This window comes from Oncorhynchus mykiss, chromosome 7 (assembly GCF_057628025.1).
Source record: "Oncorhynchus mykiss isolate SJ-2025 chromosome 7, ASM5762802v1, whole genome shotgun sequence".
NCBI classification, from domain to species: domain Eukaryota; kingdom Metazoa; phylum Chordata; class Actinopteri; order Salmoniformes; family Salmonidae; genus Oncorhynchus; species Oncorhynchus mykiss.
Genome location: NC_143028.1, coordinates 78,674,078 through 78,696,088, shown reverse-complemented (window position 1 = coordinate 78,696,088; position 22,011 = coordinate 78,674,078). Strand labels below are relative to the sequence as shown.

General features: G+C 42.5%; 1 protein-coding gene across 4 annotated transcripts in view; it reads left to right on the top strand.

The window, feature by feature from the left end:
* Positions 1-22,011, top strand: part of grm7 (glutamate metabotropic receptor 7) — a 397,328-nt gene that overhangs the window by 224,783 nt on the left and 150,534 nt on the right. For all 4 annotated transcript variants that reach the window (XM_036984246.2, XM_036984247.2, XM_090242041.1 and 1 more), the window contains exons 4-5: positions 1,232-1,386; positions 16,787-16,924. In XM_036984246.2, coding sequence (XP_036840141.2) covers positions 1,232-1,386; positions 16,787-16,924 — 293 coding nt within the window. The remainder of the gene's footprint in view (positions 1-1,231; positions 1,387-16,786; positions 16,925-22,011) is intronic.

The window sequence follows — 22,011 nt, the reverse complement described above, 5'->3', positions numbered from 1 at the left end:
ATGAGAACTTGTTCTCAACTAGCCTACCTGGTTAAATAAAGGTGTTCTCAACTAGCCTACCTGGTTAAATAAAGGTGTTCTCAACTGGCCTACCTGGTTAAATAAAGGTGTTCTCAACTAGCCTACCTGGTTAAATAAAGGTGTTCTCAACTGGCCTACCTGGTTAAATAAAGGTGTTCTCAACTAGCCTACCTGGTTAAATAAAGGTGTTCTCAACTGGCCTACCTGGTTAAATAAAGGTGTTCTCAACTGGCCTACCTGGTTAAATAAAGGTGAAATAAATAAATAAATAAATAGCCTGCCTGTGACCACGATTCATGCCGTCTGCAAAGGCTAAATAATACCTGCTGCGCTCTGCTCGTGAATCTACACCTCTTTCTCCCTGAGTATTCATTACAATAGCATAGCATTACAGTATAGTATACTACTATATTATAGCGTTATATTTAGTATAGCATTATATTATAATGTTACAGAGTTGATATTAATGTACCAGTCTTGTCACAAGAACTTGTGATATTGGATTAATTAAATTTGTGATACAGAATTAAGTGTAATCTGTAGTTCTACATCAAAACGGATACAATTTTTTCATCCTGTTGATTTATCTGTCAAGACAATATAACAAACTTCCTGGTCTCATTTGAGGAAACATCTCTTCACACCAAGTCTCTCTGTTCAGACAAAATCGAACGGAAGACAGAACAGAAAGAACTACGTTCCTGAGGAGAACAAGGGGGTGATGACAGAACAATGTACCGTTTGAATAACTCTGCTGTGATTTTGTGTGTGTGTGTGTGTGTGTGTGTGTGTGTGTGTGTGTGTGTGTGTGTGTGTGTGTGTGTGTGTGTGTGTGTGTGTGTGTGTGTGCGCATGCGTGGGTGCATGTGTGTATTTAATAGTGTCTTGGGGGCTTGGGAGGATGCAGAGCAAAAATACGAATTGGACTATATCCTGTCATATCATGTCCTATCCTATCATATCGTGTCCTATGCTATCATGTTCTGTCCTGTCCTTTCCTGTCCTATCATATCTTGTCCTATCATATCATGTCCTATCATATCATATCCTATCCTATCCTATCATATCCTGTCCTGCCCTATCATATCATGTCCATTCCTATACTATCGTTTCCTATCATAGAATATCTTATACTGTCTTATCTTATATTATATATATATATATATATATATATTATATTATATGAAGTCATTTGTGTGTCTGATTGCAGGGGTATCCTGAACGCCAGTAAGAGGGCGGACCAGGTGGGTCATTTCCTGTGGATTGGTTCAGACAGCTGGGGAGCCAAGATCAGCCCTGTCCATCAGCTAGAGGAAGCAGCAGTGGGAGCTGTCACTATCCTGCCAAAAAGAGCAACCATCGCCGGTAGGTTGTGCCTGCGGAAACAACATGCTCAGGATGACTTTTAGTGGAGAAAAAAAAAATGCTTGTTTTCTTTTTGTGCCCTCTCTTTCCTTTCTCTCCTTGACTGTTGGAAGAATATTGTACAGCCCAAATCCTTCGCTATTTGTCTTGAGATTTATAGAGATATACACCGAGTGAACAACTTCCTAATATATAGTTGAACCCCCTTTTTGCCCTCAGAACAGCCTCCATTCGTTGGGACATATACTCCACAAGGTGTCGAAAACGTTCCACAGGGATTCTGGCTCCATGTTGACTCAAACACTTCCCACAGTTGTCCAGTTGGCTGGATGTCCTTTGGATGGTGGACCATTCCTGATACACACGGGGAAACTGTTGCATTTGAAAAACCCTGCAGCGTTGCAGTTCTTGACACACTCAAACCGGTGCGCTCGGCACCTACAATCATACCTTGTTTAAAGGCACTTGAATTTGTCTTGCCCGTTCACATTCTGAATGGCACACATACACAATCCATGTCTCAATTGTCTCACGGTTTAAAAATCCTTCTTTAACCCGTCTCCTCCCCTTCATCTACACTGATTGAAGTGGATTTAACAGGTGACATCAATAAGGGATCATATATTTCACCTGGATTCACCTGACCTGTCTATTTCATTTCTGGAGCTGTGTTTGCTAGATATCCTGCAAGATATGATGCAATATAAAAATATATATGTTTCTACCTTATTGACCCATATATTCAACAATATATAGGCATGGTATGTGTGTGCATGCGTGTGCATGTGTGTGTGTGTGTGTGTATGTGTGTGATGTAGTGAGGTGAATTAGATATGTCCACCAGTCGTCAGTATTAAATTAGATCACAACCTCTCTGAATGTCTCTCTTGATGTCAAATGACACCCTACTAACTATATAGTGCACTACTTTCAACCAGGGCCATTACAAGTGTTGACAGGGCTCTAGTCAAAGGCCCTAGACATGGAATAGGGTTCCATTTGGGATATATCCCTGCAGGGTAAAGTCTACTACTGAGTGAGAGTCATCGATGCTTCGTGCCCAAGCCTCCCCAAAAGGCCAGTCAGAAAAGCAAGATGAAACTGTGGGACTGAGTGGAAGTTGTTGAAGTCTGTGACCTTGAGCTTGCGGGTGTAATTGGTCATGGGAGAACCCACAGGTGCCAAGTTAAGAAATGGTCTCCCTTTGATGATTTCAGCATTAGTTTTTTCTTTTTTGACAAATGATTTATGGAAATTGATGTTTCCGGGACCCAGGGGTTGGAGGGAGGGAGAGAGAGGGGAAAACGCACAGCACACACAGCACCCCCTGTCATGGAGACACATATAGTTAGTTATAACACACAGAGCACCCCCGGTCATAGACACATATTTAGTTAAAACACACAGAGCACCCCCAGTCATTGAGCCACATTTAGTTAACACACACAGAGCACCCCCAGTCATAGAGACACATTTAGAACACACAGAGCACCCCCAGTCATAGAGACACATTTAGTTAAAACACACAGCACCCCCAGTCATTGAGCCACATTTAGTTAACACACACAGAGCACCCCCAGTCATAGAGACATATTTAGTTAAAACACACAGAGCACCCCCAGTCATAGAGACACATTTAGTTAAAACACACAGCACCCCCAGTCATTGAGCCACATTTAGTTAACACACACAGAGCACCCCCAGTCATAGAGACACATTTAGAATACACAGAGCACCCCCAGTCATAGAGACACATTTAGAACACACAGAGCACCCCCAGTCATTGAGACATATTTAGAACACACAGACCACCCCCAGTCATAGAGACATATTTAGAACACACAGACCACCCCCAGTCATAGAGACATATTTAGAACACACAGACCACCCCCAGTCATAGAGACATATTTAGAACACACAGACCACCCCCAGTCATAGAGACATATTTAGAACACACAGACCACCCCCAGTCATAGAGACATATTTAGAACACACAGACCACCCCCAGTCATAGAGACATATTTAGAACACACAGACCACCCCCAGTCATAGAGACACATTTAGAACACACAGAGCACCCCCAGTCATAGAGACATATTTAGTTAAAACACACAGCACCCCCAGTCATAGAGACATATTTAGAACACACAGACCACCCCCAGTCATAGAGACACATTTAGAACACACAGAGCACCCCCAGTCATAGAGACATATTTAGTTAAAACACACAGCACCCCCAGTCATTGAACCACATTTAGTTAAAACACACAGAGCACCCCCAGTCATAGAGACACATTTAGAATACACAGAGCACCCCCAGTCATTGAGCCAAATTTAGTTAAAACACACAGAGCACCCACAATCATAGGGACAGGCGGCCAAAGGAAGTGTTGGCTATACCTGCTGGAGCGCGTGCTACGGTGGGTGTTAATATTACCAGCCTGTTCAATAATTTTGCACGCCCAATTTTTCAGTTTTTGATTTGTTAAAAAAAATTGAAATATCCAATAAATGTCGTTCCACTTCATGATTGTGTCCCACTTGTTGTTGATTCTTCACAAAAAAAATACAGTTTTATATCTTTATGTTTGAAGCCTGAAATGTGGCAAAAGGTCGCAAAGTACAAAGGGGGCCGAATACTTTCGCAAGGCACTGTATTTTAGCCAGGTCAAGATTTCTTCTTTCAACATATGCATAATTTAGGCCACACATCAGACACATTTGTTTCTTTGCCATCTTTGTGGTGTTATTCTACACAACCCAAAAACAAGTGATTGTGATTTGTGTTGTCTTCTTAATTGCCCATTGCATGTGGTGTGAACACAGCAGGCTGAACAAATAGAGGGTTTTCCCTCAGTCACAAAGAGCAGAGAGCCCGTCCAACTTAACCTCCAGCAACCCAGAGCCCACCAGTCATCAGTCTCTTTTTCACTCAGCCAGGCTCCTCGTCACAGCTCTGCTTGGTGCTGTGGGTGTGTGTATGTGTATGTGTGTGTGTGTACAAACCCAGCAGCCATCCCTTCTCCTCTCAGTCAGCCAGACAGAAACCCTTTCACGCTTCCTCCTCCCTTCCTCCCTCCTCCTCCTCTCTCGTTCCTTCCCTCCTCCTCCATCATCCCTCCCTCTCCCGTCCTCCCTCCTCCACCTCCATCGTCCCTCCTACCCCCACCCTCCCCTGTCCCCTCTCCCCCAGCCTCCCTCCTCCTGTCTCCCGTCCTCCTTCCTCCTCTTCCACCCTCCCTCCCTCCCACCCCTGTCCTCCTCCCTCTACAATCATACCTATGACGAAGGTGCTGTGTTTTTACTAAACATTGTTCTATCAAATCAAATCAAACTTTATTTGTCACATGCGCAGAATACAACATGTGTAGACCTTACCGTGGGATGCTTACTCACAAGCCCTCAACCAACAGTGTAGTTCAAGAAAGAGTTAAGCAAATATTTACCAAGTAAACTAAAGTAAAACAATTATAAAAAGTAACACAATAAAATAATATTAACGAGGCTATATGCAGGGGGTACCGGTACAGAGTCAATGTGGAGGCTATATACAGGGGGTACCGGTACAGAGTCAATGTGGAGGCTATATACAGGGTGTTACGGTACAGAGTCAATGTGGAGGCTATATACAGGGGGTACTGGTACAGAGTCAATGTGGAGACTATATACAGGGGGTACTGGTACAGAGTCAATGTGGAGGCTATATACAGGGGGTACCGGTACAGAGTCAATGTGGAGGCTATATACAGGGGGTACCGGTACAGAGTCAATGTGAAGGCTATATACAGGGGGTACCAGTACAGAGTCAATGTGGAGGCTATATACAGGGGGTACCGGTACAGAGTCAATGTGAAGGCTATATACAGGGGGTACCAGTACAGAGTCAATGTGGAGGCTGTATACAGGGGGTACCGGTACAGAGTCAATGTGGAGGCTATATACAGGGGGTACCGGTAAAGAGTCAATGTGGAGGTTATATACAGGGAGTATAGGTACAGAGTCAATGTGGAGGCTATATACAGGGGGTACCGGTACAGAGTCAATGTGGAGGCTATATACAGGGGGTACCGGTACAGAGTCAATGTGGAGGCTATATACAGGGGGTACCGGTACAGAGTCAATGTGGAGGCTATATACAGGGGTTACCGGTACAGAGTCAATGTGGAGACTATATACAGGGGGTACCGGTAAAGAGTAAATGTGGAGACTATATACAGGGTGTTACGGTACAGAGTCAATGTGGAGGCTATATACAGGGGGTACTGGTACAGAGTCAATGTGGAGGCTATATACAGGGGGTACCGGTACAGAGTCAATGTGGAGACTATATACAGGGTGTTACGGTACAGAGTCAATGTGGAGGCTAAATACAGGGGGTACCGGTACAGAGTCAATGTGGAGGCTATATACAGGGGGTACCGGTAAAGAGTAAATGTGGAGACTATATACAGGGTGTTACGGTACAGAGTCAATGTGGAGGCTAAATACAGGGGGTACCGGTACAGAGTCAATGTGGAGGCTATATACAGGGGGTACCGGTACAGAGTCAATGTGGAGACTATATACAGGGTGTTACGGTACAGAGTCAATGTGGAGGCTATATACAGGGGGTACCGGTACAGAGTCAATGTGGAGACTATATACAGGGGGTACCGGTAAAGAGTAAATGTGGAGACTATATACAGGGTGTTACGGTACAGAGTCAATGTGGAGGCTATATACAGGGGGTACCGGTACAGAGTCAATGTGGAGGCTATATACAGGGGGTACCGGTACAGAGTCAATGTGGAGACTATATACAGGGTGTTACGGTACAGAGTCAATGTGGAGGCTATATACAGGGGGTACCGGTACAGAGTCAATGTGGAGACTATATACAGGGGGTACCGGTAAAGAGTCAATGTGCGGGGGTACAGGTTAGTTTAGTTAATTTGCACATGTATGTAGGGGTGAAGTGACTATGCATAGATAATAAACAGTGTGTAAAAGCAGTGTAAAAAACAAATGTAGTTTTGGGGGGTGGGTGTCAATGTAAATAGTCCGGTGGCCATTTGATTAATTGTTCAATAGTCTTATTGCTTAGGGGTAGAAGCTGTTAAGGAGCCTTTTCGGGGCGGCAGCGTAGCCTAGTGGTTGGAGCGTTGGACTTGTAACTGAAATGTTGCAAGATCAAATCCCCGAGCTGACAAGGTACAAATCTGTTGTTCTCCCCCTGAACAAGGCAGTTAACCCACTGTTCCTAGGATGTCACTGAGAGAAAGAATTTGTTCTTAACTGACTTGCCTAGTTAAATAAAGGTAAATTAAATGACTTTGGTGATTGGAGACTTTGACAATTTTTGGGCTTTCCTCTGACTCCGCCTAGTATATAGGTCCTGGATGGCAGGAAGCCCCAGTGGTGCCCTTACCGTACACACTACCCTCCGTAGTGCCTCGCGGTCGGATGCTGAGGACTTACCATACCAGGTGGGGATGCAACCAGTCAGGATGTTCGCCTATTCCTGTAGTCTACAATCAGCTCCTTTGTCTTGTTCACATTGAGGGAGAGGTTGTTGTCCTGGCACCACACTGCCAGGTTTCTGACCTCCTCCCTCATTGTTGTCGGTGATCAGGCCTACCACTGCTGTGTTGTCAGCACACTTAATGATGGTGTTGGAGTCGTGTTTGGCTGCACAGTTGTGGGTGAACAGGGAGTACAGGAGGGGACTAAGCAAACACCCCTGAGGGGCCCCAGTGTGGAGGATCAACGTAACAGTTGCTTACTCTTACCACCTGGGGACGGACCGTCAGGTAGTCCAGGACCCAGTTGCAGAGTGAGGTGTTTAGTCCCAGGGTCCTTAGCTTACTGATGAGCTTTGCGTGTACTATGGTGTTGAACGCTGAGCTGTAGTACAGAGTCAATGAACAGCCATAGGCATTGCTGTTCCTTTTATCCAGGTGGTAAAGTGCAGTGTGGAGTGTGATTGAAATTGCACTCCAATTGCACTGGAATTGGAGTGGGTCTAGGGAGGATGCTGCTGATGTGACCCATGACCAGCCTTTCAAAGCACTTCATGGCTACTGACGTGAGTGCTACGAGGTGGTAATCATTTATGCAGGTTACCTTTGCTTCCTTGGGCACAGGGACTATGATGGTCTGCTTGAAACATGTAGGTATTACATACTCGATCAGGGAGAGTTTGAAAATATCAGTTGGGCCGCGCGGGCTTTGAGTTGACGTCCTGGTAATCCGTCTGGCCCTACGGCTTTGTGAATATTGACCTGTTTTAAGATTTTGCTACCGATAGCTTTATCACAGTCATCCAGAACAGCTGGTGCTCTCATGCGTGCTTCAGTGTTGCTTGCCTGGAAGCGAGCATAAAATACATTTAGCTTGTCTGGTAGGCTTTGGTCACTGGGCAGCTCGCGGCTGGGTTTCCCTTTGTAGTCCGTAATAGTTTTCAAGCCCTGCCACATCTTAAGAGTATCAGAGCTGGTGTAGTAGGATTCTATGATGATGCTGCTGTGCGTTTAACCTAAATGTTGCTCTCTGACGAAGGTGCTGTGTGTTTTAGTTAATTGATGCTCTATGACAATGGTGCTGTGTGTTCTCTGAAGGACTCACCTGCCCATCAAAGCTGTGGTCAGGGAGCAACGCGTCCAAAAACTGGAGTGGAATGATTGTCAACATGTGATGACTCATTCATTTATCCTGCAAATACCCAGTGTTTATATTTGCTGAAACCTAGAGAGAAAATAAACTAGGTGTGAATGTGTTGACATGAAAGAGGTCTGGCATAGTCGACTGTACAGGATAAACTGAGGCTGTGTTCCAATTGGCATCCTATTCCCTAGATAGAGCACTCCATTTGACCAGATCCCTGTAAGCCCTGGTGAAATGCAGTGCACTGTGAAGAGAATAGGGTGTTTTTTTTGGGGATGAAACCAGACAGTCTGGCAGAGTGAGTATTTTGGACCTCCCATTTGTCAGTCCCATATCACTAACAGACAGCACACTCAGCTCTGACTGAGACAAAAAAAGAACACAAAGGCTCTATATCAGCTTTCAACTGGCTTTCCTTGTCCTTTGTTTCAAACACAGCCCTGCTGTTTCTGTGAGGAAGATAGGTGGATTTTAATCTTTGGTCCACGTTAAAGACATCCAAAGAGATTGATGTCCCGTTCGCACACTTACCTCAGCACAGACGCTGCTGTGCCATTGTTGTGCATTTCAACTGGGTATTGTTACAGGAAGAATTTGGGTTTTTGGGATCCAAAGGATCCAAGAATTCCACTCTATATAATGTTTACATACCGTACATTACTCATCTCATATGCATATACTGTACTCTATACCATCTACTGCAGCTTGCCTATGCCGTTCGGCCATCGCTCATCCATACATTTATTTGTACATATTCTTAATCATTCCTTTACACTTGTGTGTATAAGGTAGTTGTTTTGAAATTGTTAGATTACTTGTTAGATATTACTGCACGGTCAGAACTAGAAACACAAGCATTTCGCTACACTCGCATTAACATCTGCTAACCATGTGTATGTGACCAATAACATTTGCTAATAATGTGTTTGTGACCAATGAAATTTGATTTAATTTGATCCCACTGATCCTCAATCTTCTTTATTCATTCAGTTTGGAGGAATGTGTGTATTCGTGGAGATGTATTGCTAACTTTTCAGTTAGTTAGCTCGTTCTATGTGTGGGCAGACTTGCAGTAGTCTGGATGCTTTGTTTACCAGCTTGTGTTTCTCCCTGCCTTGCAGTACCATACCAGTTAGCTAGCTTGTGTGTCTCCCTGCCTTGCAGTACCATACCAGTTAGCTAGCTTGTACTGTGTGACCCTGGCTTGTGATGCTTGTGGACCAGTTGTCTAGCCGGCTTACTTGCTGTGCAGTAACCTACCCTGGATGTTTTGTGGATGTGGTATGTACCAGTTAGCCAGCTCTCAGTGTGTCTCCCTGCCTTGCAGTACCATACAAGTTAGCTAGCTTGTGCTGAATTCCCACTGGCAGGCTGTCACAATAGATAGCTCTGGTGGAATTGGTAGAGTGTTCCAAAGTGACAAACAATGAGAGAAGGGAGAAGAGATGCTTTGAGCTGTGACACAGATCAGGTTAGCCATCCCAGCTCCTCCGTAGCATTTTGTGCTAAAGAAAAAAGTCAAGTATTTCAAGGAATGTGACATATCCAGGAACAATTGTGGTCCTTGATATAGCCCCACTACACTGTCCTGGTCAGGTTATAGCCCCACTACATTGTCCTGGTCAGGTTATAGCCGTACTAGTTTGTCCTGTTATAAACCTACTAGTTTCTCTTGTTATAACCCTAATAGTTTGTCCTGGTCAGGTTATAGCCCTACTAGTTTGTCCTGTTATAGCCCTGCTAGTTTGTCCTGTTATAACCCCACTAGTTTGTCCTGTTATAGACCTACTAGTTTGTCCTGTTATAACCGTACTAGTTTGTCCTGTTATAGCCCTACTAGTTTGTCCTGTTATAGCCCTGCCAGTTTGTCCTGTTATAACCCCACTAGTTTGTCCTGTTATAACCCTACTAGTTTGTCCTGTTATAACCCCACTAGTTTGTCCTGTTATAACCCCACTAGTTTGTCCTGGTCAGGTTATAACCCTACTAGTTTGTCCTGTTATAACCCTACTAGTTTGTCATGTTATAACCCCACTAGTTTGTCCTGTTACAACCCCACTAGTTTCTCCTGGTCAGATTATAACCTTACTAGTTTGTCCTGTTATAACCCTACTAGTTTGTCATGTTATAACCCCACTAGTTTGTCCTGTTATAACCCCACTAGTTTGTCCTGGTCAGGGTATAACCCTACTAGTTTGTCATGTTATAACCCCACTAGTTTGTCCTGGTCAGGTTATAACCCCACTAGTTTGTCCTGGTCAAGTCACGTGGTGAGGATAAGTTCATTTTTCAGATGCTACTGTTATACACAAGCCTTGATACTTGAACATGAAGGTAAAATACCTATGTACCTTTTCCACCAACTGGATTCCCGTATCTCAGAACCATCAGTTCAATTAACTAGATTCTCACACTTCAACAAAATTAGGTCTTCCTTTTAGGATTTAAATCTAAATCTGCATGGAACAAAATGTAGTATTAGGTTCAGCTATTAGAATCACAGCTTGCCTCTGACTTTCACAGTGACCCCAGGCTGTGTGTGTTTATTTGGCCACTTGTTGTTATAGGTTTTCCATGAGCAGGCGGCTCAATACTTGTCTCCCAGGAATGTATGAGCCCTTATCAACACCGTTCTGTCCGAACATACAGAAATGCATCCACTCATACGCACATGGACACACACACACACACACACACACACACACACACACACCACAGCAACACCAAACCATAACGCTGGTACAATGTAAAGTTTACCAACCAGCCCTTGGATTTGATCCCTTATGTTTCCACCTTGACACTAGGCACCTTGAAGTCAGCTGTCCACTGGACCAGTAACAAACTAGTAGGTTGTTTTTCATGGGGGCAACAGTAGTCCTCTAGGTTGTAAGGGATGTGACATCACCAGTAAACTAGGTTGTTTATCAGGGGGTAACAGTAGTCCTCTAGATTGTAAGGGATGTGACGTCACCATGTTGGAGTCAACAGAAACCAGAAATAACATGATAAATATTCCCTTACCTTTGATGATCTTCATCAGAATGAACTCCCAGGAATCCTAGTTCCGCAAAAAATGCTTGATTTGTTCGATAATGTCCATTATTTATGTCCAAGTAGCTACTTTTGTTAGGTACACATATCCAAATGCTCGTGCAGGTCGAGCATTACTTCGGACAAAAACTTCAAAAAGTTATATTACAGGTTGAAGAAACATTTCAAACTAAGTACATAATAAATCATTAGGATGTTTTTATCATAAATCTTCAATAACGTTCCAACCGGATAATTCCTTTGTGTCTTGAGAAGCAATGGAACATTGTGTGGAATGGAATCATGTGGCATGGAATGCGCAAGACCAGGAAATGGCTCTCTGTCAGTAACCTGACTCATTCCCCTCTCATTCAGTCCCACGTCACAGTAAAAGCCTCATTCAAGTTTTAAATACGGTTGACATCTAGTGGAAGCCCTAGGAAGTGTAACTTCATTCATATCCCACTGTGAATTCAATAGGGCCAGGATTGAAAATCGACCAACCTCAGATTTCTCACTTCCTGTTTAGATTTCTTCTCAGGTTTTCGCCTGCCATATGAGTTCTGTTATACTCAGAGACATCATTCAAACAGTTTTAGAAACTTCAGAGCTTTTTCCATCCAATACTAATGATAATATGCATATATTAGCAACTGGGACTGAGGAGCAGGCCGTTTACTCTTGGCACCTCTGGGCACCTTTCATCCAAGCTACTCAATACTGCCCCTGTAGCTATAAGAAGTTCATACAGTCATCCATATTATTTTGTAGTTTAGTGTTACATAGTGAAAGTTAATGATAACTTAATTTTTACACTGAACAACAATTTAAGGGGAAATCTAATCCCAACATATCTGGTCATACAATCCAAAATATAAACATCTCAAAAAGATTAATCAAATCACATAACTAGAAAAGACCGGCAATCATGCTCTCAAACGTTTCAATATTTCATATAATAAAGCTAGTCTGAGGTGCACATTTTGCAAACAAAGAAAAAAAAAAAAACGATTGGCACATTATTTTTGTTTGTAACTGCCAATTAGCTTTGTCATGGTTGGGAGATGAAGCTGAGACAGAACCCTTGTTGTTGTTTTTAAGCATGAAAAGTTTAAAACGCTTCTCATACAGGGCTGTATCTACCCAACCTCCCTAGTTACAATGGCAGCATTTGGTAACAGTAACAAAAAACCCCGTCCCTCATTTCTCAGCCTCATGTAGACAGACAGACTAAGTGGATTAGATTAGAATCCACTTGAGCTGAAATGGAAAAAGGAGTTGCCCACGGTAGGAATGTAAATGCACATTCAAATGAAATGTTCTTTCAACCACTAGTCAGACAAATGATTACAATGATTAATCAGAGTGTAATTTGTGCTTTACATTTTCCCTTGTAGATAATTGCAGGGCATACATAATGCAGAAGGTAGAGGAAGAAGCCAGTTCTTTTTTTATTTCCTGAGGTGCCCTCTCTCTCTCTCTGTCTCTCTCTCTCTCTCTCTCTCCCTCTTTCTCTCACTCTCTCTCTCCCTCTTTCTCTCTCTCTCTCTCAATTCAATTCAAGCTCTCGCTCTCTCGCTCTCGCGCTCTCTCTCTCTCGCTCTCTCTCGCTCTCTCTCGCTCTCTCTCTCTCGCTCTCTCTCGCTCTCTCTCGCTCGCTCTCTCGCTTGCTCTCTCGCTCGCTCTCTCACTCTCTCTCACTCACTCTCTCACTCGCTCTCTCTCTCTCTCGCTCTCTCTTTGGCTCTCTCACAATTCAATTCACTCTCGCTCTCTTTCTCTCTCTCTTTATCTCTATCTCACAATTAAATTCACTCTCTCTCGCACTCTCTCTCCCTCTTTCTCTCTGTCTCTGACTCTGACTCTCACAATTCAATTCACTCTTTCTCACTCTCTCTCTCTCTCTCACTCACAGAAAACCCATCCACAATTATTTCCTCCATCTCCTAACAATGCCATTCATGTGAATCGCTCCACCAGTCTTTCACTCCTCTGCAAACAGTCCAACGGCCTTCTCCAATCATCCCTTATTTTCTGTTTCTCTTTCCCTGAAGGAAGCATTTTTACACCTAATTGAAAACATAAAGTACATTTTCTCAATACAACAACGCACTCATACATCTTTTTTCAGTTCATTTATGTTATTACAGGCCTTTAACATGTCCAGTTGTATCATTTTGATTGATTTTTTTAAACCAATTTAAAATGTTGCTGTATTTTCTAAGTACATTTTGAAATTCACAAAAAAATGCTGTTTTAGAAGCGTTCATGTTATTATCACAGTCTCTTTCATGTCTCTGAATCAGAGTTGTAAAGCACACAAACAGAGAAGTGGCTAAGTGTGTTGGTACAGGGGCTTGTAGATAAAAGGGGGTTATTTGCTTTGATGTCGGTTGGTACTGGATATCCCACGGTGTTAGCCACGCGGCCATGCGTTAAGCCCCACAGGTCATCGCTCTGATCAGAAGAGATACATATTGAGAAGTGACACCGTGCTGCGGGAATCACAGAGATACATGGTTTGCATTCCACACTGCATACTATTCCCTTTATATTGCACTACATTTGACCAGGGCCCAATAGGGTAGTGCATTACTTTTGACCGGAGCCCTATGTTGGGAACAGTTTACCATTTGGGATGCACATACTGTGAGTGGTGACAGGGTGCTGCTGTGTTCACTGAGGGATGGTGACCTGTGCTGTTATTCTGTTAGCCTCTTCTCTACACAAGGTTCAGAGCAGCTAACAGCAGCATTTTACCTGTAATGCATCCAAAATGGCACCCTATTCCGTTTGTAGTGCACTACTTTTGACCAGAGCTCTATAGGGCCCTAGTCAAAAGTAGTGCACTTTAAAGGGAATAGGATGGCATTCAGGTGGTCATCACATCTTATGTCCTACCAGCAACCACTACATGGTCTCTCCCTTGTCCGTTCTGGGACTCCGGTCTGGGGAGACTTGGAGTGGCAGAGCCCTTATCTTATGTGGTAGTAGTCACTGTTACTGTTACTGAGGAGTTCTTGTATACACACACACAGGAGGACACATACACACACACACACACACACACACACACACACACACACACACACACACACACACACACACACACACACAGGACACACGACATACAGGATACACACACACACAGGAAACACACACACACAGGAAACACACACACACACACACAGGAAACACACACACAGGAAACACACACACAGGAAACACACACACACAGGACACACACACACGCAGGACACACACACACGCAGGACACACACACACATGACACACACATACACGCACACACAGGACATACAGGACACGCACACACACAAACACACACACAGGACACACACACACACTGGGTCAGCATTATGTGTTCACTGTGTTCACTTTGTTGTCATGTCCCCTTTATAATTAGGATGCTGTAATTATTATCACCATAATTAAGAACTTCCTGCTGCAGCACTATTGGTGGGGAGAAATATTCATTTATTTACATTGTCAGTTAACAAATATCTCCTTCTCATTCAAGGTTTGTCTGTTATTTACCCTTTATTAGTTAGCCAGTTAAGACCAATTTTTTTTTTTTTTTTACAATGACGGTCAACCCCGGCCAAACCCTCCTTTAACCCAGACGACGCTGGGCCAATTGTACGCCGACCCTATGAGATGATTGGTGTGATTCTTTCTGTAATGGATCTATTTAAGTTGTAGTCTTTATGTCATACCTCTTGCTTTATTGAACCAGGACAATAGCTAAAAAAAAAAAAAAAAAGGTTAAATAAAATAAAAAATAAAAATTGAACTGGGGGCCTTTTTCCACAAAAAGTACCAGACATGGTCAGGATGTTCATTTCAATCTCTAAACGTTATTATTACTGTGACATTACTGTTGGGGCAAGGACAGCTTAACTAATACTGCCAGATGAGAGACGCTCATTGCTACCTATCGATTTTTACACAATACAATTTTTGAGATAGAACAGTAATCCAGTTGTGTAATGGACACACGTCTTCCATTAGCTCCCCCAAAGGTAAAGCCTATGATTTAGCTCCGTAGGCTAACAGTCAGTCTTGTAGAATTCTGCAAACCCGGGTTTTTAACCATTCTTGGCTATAAAAACAACAGAGGACATTGCTCTGTTGTTGCCAAGGTTCAATTGATTAACTGGTTTTCCCCTGTAGTCTCTCTCTGTTCACACTGTAAGAGAGGCAATTAAACTAGAATCTACTAGAAACTCTATTATCCTCTTTAGGCCATTGAAACAACGCTGGGGAAAGTCATGGCGTGATGCATTATATTGGAGCAGGTTTGACGGTGTTACATTGTGTTGGAGCAGGTTTGACGGTGTTACATTGTGTTGGAGCAGGTTTGACGGTGTTACATTGTGTTGGAGCAGGTTTGACGGTGTTACATTGTGTCGGAGCAGGTTTGACGGTGTTACATTGTGTTGGAGCAGGTTTGACGGTGTTACATTGTGTTGGAGCAGGTTTGACGGTGTTACATTGTGTTGGAGCAGGTTTGACGGTCTTACATTGTGTTGGAGCAGGTTTGACGGTGTTACATTGTGTCGGTGCAGGTTTGACGGTGTTACATTGTGTTGGAGCAGGTTTGACGGTGTTACATTGTGTTGGAGCAGGTTTGACGGTGTTACATTGTGTCGGAGCAGGTTTGACGGTGTTACATTGTGTTGGAGCAGGTTTGACGGTGTTACATTGTGTTGGAGCAGGTTTGACGGTGTTACATTGTGTTGGAGCAGGTTTGACGGTGTTACATTGTGTTGGAGCAGGTTTGACGGTCTTACATTGTGTTGGAGCAGGTTTGACGGTGTTACATTGTGTTGGAGCAGGTTTGACGGTGTTACATTGTGTTGGAGCAGGTTTGACGGTGTTACATTGTGTTGGAGCAGGTTTGACGGTGTTACATTGTGTCGGAGCAGGTTTGACGGTGTTACATTGTGTTGGAGCAGGTTGGAGCAAGCTTAAGGGTGAAGGACAGTTCTACGGATTTATTCATCAGCTTTAATTCCTGACACTTATAGGCTCCATCCCTATTGGCAATGGAGCCAGCCAGGGAATGGATATTTTTGTGCAGTTGGTTTCACAGGGTCTATTTCAGCAGGGGATCGAGGGTCTATTCTGATCTAGGAACTGGACATTGATAAAGCTTGGAGTGTAACGGGATTTTTCCGTTGAAGGAGAGGCGGAACAATACGCAGCGTGGTTGAAGTTCGTTTTTTTTTTAATAAGAAAAACTATACATGAACAAACTACAAAACAATAAATGTGAAAACCCGAAACCAGTCCTGTATGGCACAAACACTAACACATGAAACAATCACCCACAAAACCCAACACCAAACAGGCTTCCTAAATATGGTTCCCAATCAGAGACAATGACTAACACCTGCCTCTGATTGAGAACCATATCAGGCCAAACACAGAAACAGACAAACTAGACACACAACATAGAATGCCCACTCAGATCACACAAGCAAACTATAGTCAGGGTGTGACATGGAGGTAAAAGTGTCTTACATAATGGGAATAATGTATAGTCAGTCTTAGAGTTAGAGGAGTTTTGCCCACATGCCGTTTTTCTACACAAACAGTGGATTGCTAAACAAAGATACTCTTGAGGCCTAAGACTTGTTCTAAGACTTGTTCTAAGACTTGTTCTAAGACTTGTTCTAAGACTTGCTTATCCGTCTTTTATTTCCAGGGTTTGACGCATACTTCACATCGCGGACGCTGGAGAACAACCGCAGGAACGTTTGGTTCGCAGAATACTGGGAGGAAAACTTCAACTGTAAACTAATGAGCTCCTCCAAGAAGGAAGACACCAGCAGGAAATGCACAGGTAGCCATTTTGTTGCTGCACTTGACAAAGTTGTACTTTAAACCCATTAAATATTGTTTTTTAATCATAGATTCTGGAGAACTTAACAAAGTTGTACTTTATTACCCTAAACATTTGAACTCTTCAATCATATGACATTGTAGTAGGAATATGACAGGATCTGCAACACATTGCTGTTCTCTGAACACCACTTGGTAAAATGTTATTCTGCGCTCTGCAGTGATGTACAGTACCCCCCCCCCCCCCCCCCCCCCCTAAGGCTTGGTACTCTTGTTGTAGGTGTGGATGATAGGGTTTGAAATCAATGCAGTGGTAACTGAGAAAGTTCAACCCACAACATTTTTCTTTCTGTGCACGCAACATACTCTACTGCAGTCTCATATGTATGATTCATTGAATTGAAGATCACTGCCCACCAAACAATATTATTCTTCTTCAATGGCTGAAGATCACTGCCCACCAAACAACATGCTGCTTCTTCAATGACTCTCTTTCTTGTTTGTTTCAAGTTTTTTTCCCTCTCGCATTAGAGAACGCAACACCATAAAGAAGAGCTCAAGTCCCTTAGTCCGAGCTGAGCTTAGCTGAGCCCTTCCATTACATAAGGAGCCTGGCTTCATCCCTATCCACATCTCCTCCCTGCTGTGGGGTTCTGAATTCCAAATGGCACTCTATTTCCTATGGGTGATGGTCAAAAGTAGTGCTCTACATAGAAAATAAGGTTCCATTTGAGACTCGGCCTGTATTTCAGCATGATTGACTTGTACAATACTACCGGCACAGCAGGCTGGATGAGACACGGTGGAAGACTGACAAGTTAAGCCTTGAAGCACTCTTAATGAGAATGTCAGAAAACAGATATTACATTATACATCTACAAGCAAGGTGTTTCTTTCTGTGGCATAAGTGTGGTATAGTTTAGCCACAGGAAACATGAAGAAATACTACAAGTGGGATGTTTATCTGGTGATAGTGCAGTAGGTGCAGGTGTCATTTAATTAACTTTTTTTAATTATTTTTTTTATTATTTGTAAACATAACTCAATAATATTTGAAATGATGTATTTTCGTCAAAAACTGTATCAAGGCTTGAAATGGCTTACAGTTGAAGTCAGAAGTTTACATAAACCTAAGCCAAATACATTTAGCAGTGGCTTCTTCCTTGCTGAGCGGCCTTTCAGGTTATGTCGATATAGGACTAGTTTTACTGTGGATATAGATACTTTTGTACCTGTTTCCTCCAGCATGTTTACAGGGTCCTTTGCTGTTGTTCTTGGATTGATTCGCACTTTTCGTACCAAAGTACATTCAACCTCTAGAAGACAGAACGCGTCTCCTTCCTGAGCGGTATGATGGCTGCGTGGTCCCATGGAGTATATACTTGCGTACTATTGTTCGTACAGATAAACGTGGTACCTTCAGGTGTTTGGAAATTGCTCCCAAGGATGAACCAGACTTGTGAAGGTCTACAATTGTTTTTCTAAGGTCTTGGCTGATTTCTTTGGATTTCCTCATGATGTCAAGCAAAGAGGCACTGAGTTTGAAGGTAGGCCTTGAAATACATCCACAGGTAGACCTCCAATTGACTCACATGATGTCAGAAGCTTCTAAAGCCATGACATAATTGTCTGGAATTTTAAAAGCTGTTTAAAGGCAGTCAACTTAGTGTATGTTAGCTTCTGACCAACTGGAATTGTGATACAGTGAAATAATCTGCCTTTAAATAATTGTTGAAAAAATGACTTGTGTCATGCACAAAGTAGATGTCCTAACCGACTTGCCAAAACTATAGTTAGTTAACAAGAAATTAGTGGAGTGGTTGAAAAACGAGTTTTAATAACTCCAACCTAAGTGTATGTAAACCTCTGACTTCAACTGTATATTCTTTCTAAATATAGTATAATCAAATGATACAACTATTAACTATAAGATTTCACCTTCCTTGTAACAGTAAAATACATATTTGAATGTTTAGTGTTAGAGGTCTTTCTTGATCAAGACGTCTGTCCCATCGTTGTGAATGTCTCACAGAGCTCTAGCTTGGCTTCCTGAACTTGTACAAAAATGCACCTTTCATTTCATGCTAATCTTGTCCATATATGACAAACAAAAATTTGTTTTTAGATTAATGGCTATATTTCAATCTCTGCATGTGCTATAGTGATGAAACCACTCTCTTCTGCTACTCTATGATGTAAAGATGGCAGGCATGTGCTTTGTCAGTGGCTGTGAGGTAAGGTTCAGTCTGAAGTTGATGGACAGTCGAAAGAGTGAATGAAATGGTAGGAGGGACATCCCAGCTTCAAGTGGTTTCAAATTTCACGACCTACGTAACACAGGCTCAAAAAAAGATATACCACTATGTCTGTGAGAAGCAGGGCTATCAGTTAATACGGTGATGATTAACATGCAAATTAGCAAAACATTTACCGGTTTTAGACCAGATTGTTCTTCAAGCTGTTGAAACGTTCATACTGTAGATGACCAGCAAGGTCAAATCATAATCAGTAGTTATAGGGAGGGGGGGCAGAGAGCCTGGCAGGTTTTAACCCCACCCACTTTTGCAAAAACACAGCCCCCACAACACCAAAGGAATATCAACAGGTCACTAATTTACTACCCTGAGACAAGGCAGAGTATTGTCTACGAAGATCTCCTCCGCAGCACGACCCGAGGACAGGAATGATGAAAGAGCGTAAGAGAACCAGTGACTCAGCCCTTGTAATAGGGTCAGAGATAGAGAGTCCCAGTGGAGAGAGTCTTCAGTAAAGACTTAAAGGTCGAGACTGAGTCTGCATCTTTCACGTGGATCGACAGACTGTTTCATAAAAATGTATTTCTATAGGAGAAAGCCCTGCCTCCAGCTGTTTGCTTAGAAATTCTAGAAACAGAATTCTGCGTCTTGTGACGTGAAGGTATTGTCGGATTAAGTGATATGACATGCTATACTATAAAATAATTTCTCCGTAATTAATATTACCTGATTGAGCTAATCATGTAAATGTAATAAACTAGAGAGTCGGGCACCACAAAATAATATTTATAGAGCTGTTATCTTCCGAATAAACTCTTAAAGACCTAGTAATATTTTACATCAATAGCAGTCAATATTAATCATCATCTTAATTCGTCTGAAAGTTGTAAATTCTTGGTTATCTGCAGGAACCCTAGCTAACAAGTGGAATCAGCAATACAAAATTGGGTTTAATTATTTTTTTACAAAATACCTAACTAATCGCACAGAATTACACATCATTAAATCATAACTTGATTACAACTTACGTCATAAAGGAAAACGTCCCTAGCGGGCGGAACAGATATGACAGCTTGTTACACAAAAGAAAAGGGGCGGGGTTTGAGTGAAAGAGGGGGAAGACTGAGGAACAAAGGGCAAAGCTGTGCTGTCGTAAATACAGTATCTTATGCATTCTAAATTACCGTAAATTTGGAAAAGAAAAATGAAATGAATATTTACTCTGAGTTGCGCTTCAGTAGGTTGGTGGTAGATGGAAGGCCGTGTTGCCCAACCGAGTCCTTTGTTCTTTGAAGAATGTCTCTGCTGGTAAATTGAATACGTTTTAGTAACGTCGTTGTGTGGTAGACGGGATACTCTGTCTGTTCCTTCCTAACCCTCGTTTGCAGCGGCTGTTGCTAACTCATCGGCTAGGAGGTATCACTTCTGTAGTGAATAAGAGTTCAAAGTTCATACCATTCGCAACCAAAGCTCACGCTGATGTTGGCTTCGTTCTGTAGTTATTATCTGAACCATTCTGACATTGGACCGTCGTCCTCACGTCCTCGGAACAGGAGGTTATATTGTCGTCAAGGGCTTATATAGGAAGGGAGAGGAGGGCGTCTTTAAAACGTTTTATAGGCCATGTCCCTTCACAGGGGCGGGCCACTGATTGAGCAGAGCCCTATTTTATGAAAACACAAATCTCACATTTTAGAAGCTAAAATTACATTTCATCCCATCAGGAATAATTCCATATTCAAACATTTACATTGAACAACTATTCCATGTGAATCCAATAACTCTGATGTGTTGACTTTCCACTGTAGAGTTTATGTCATCTTATCATTGATGAGAATGTCTCAGATGACAACCAAACTGACATCATATTCATTAAGTACCACCGCATATGTTCAATTGGTCGGATTACCAGAATATAGTTCATTTCCCCGCACCTTCTGATGTTCCCAGAATCTCTATGATAACCAAGGTGTTTGCAAATGTAACATCAGTAGGGTAGAGAGAGGAACAAGGGGGGAAGAGGTATTTATGACTGTCATAAACCTTCCCCCAGGCCAACGTCATGACAGTATGTACTGCAGAACCAAATCATCTGCAAGTCCATGTAATGATTTGTAGGATAGCAGTAACACCTTGAAATCAGCCCTAGCCTTAACGGGAAGCCGCTGTAGAGAGGCTAGCACTGGAGTAATATGATCAAATGTTTTGGTTCTAGTCAAGATTCTAGCAGCCGTGTTTAGCACTAACCAAAGTTTATTTAGTGCTTCATCTGGGTAGCCGGAGAGTAGAGCATTACAGTACAGTAATCTTGAAGTTACAAAAGCATAATTTTTGAGCCAAATTTTTTTGCAATGTTTTTCGAAGATGTAAAAAAGCTGCTCTTTAAATATTTTTAATATGTTCGTCCATAATGGAAGGTGATCAGGGTCCAGAATAACGCTGAGGTCCTTCACACTTTTCTTTGAGACGACTGTACAACCATCGAGATCCATTTTCAGATCCGACATCAGATCACTTATGTTTCTTCGAACTCAGAAACTATCTAACATCTCTGTTTTTGTCAGTTTAACACTAAGATTTCTTAGTGAGGCAAGTGCGCTAATTAACATGAAAACCTGATTAATAACAACCATTTCCTGTCGGTGTCCTACCATACCTAATCCCCTTAACAAGACACCGCCACTATTACTGCAGTAGCTTCAGTGACTGCTGTACTTTAAAAAAAAAACACATTACAAGACACAACTACTTGATGAACATGAAAACATGATTAACAATTCTAAGTACAATCTCTAGGTGGGTATACTATTTCCCATAAGACATCTACCTCCAG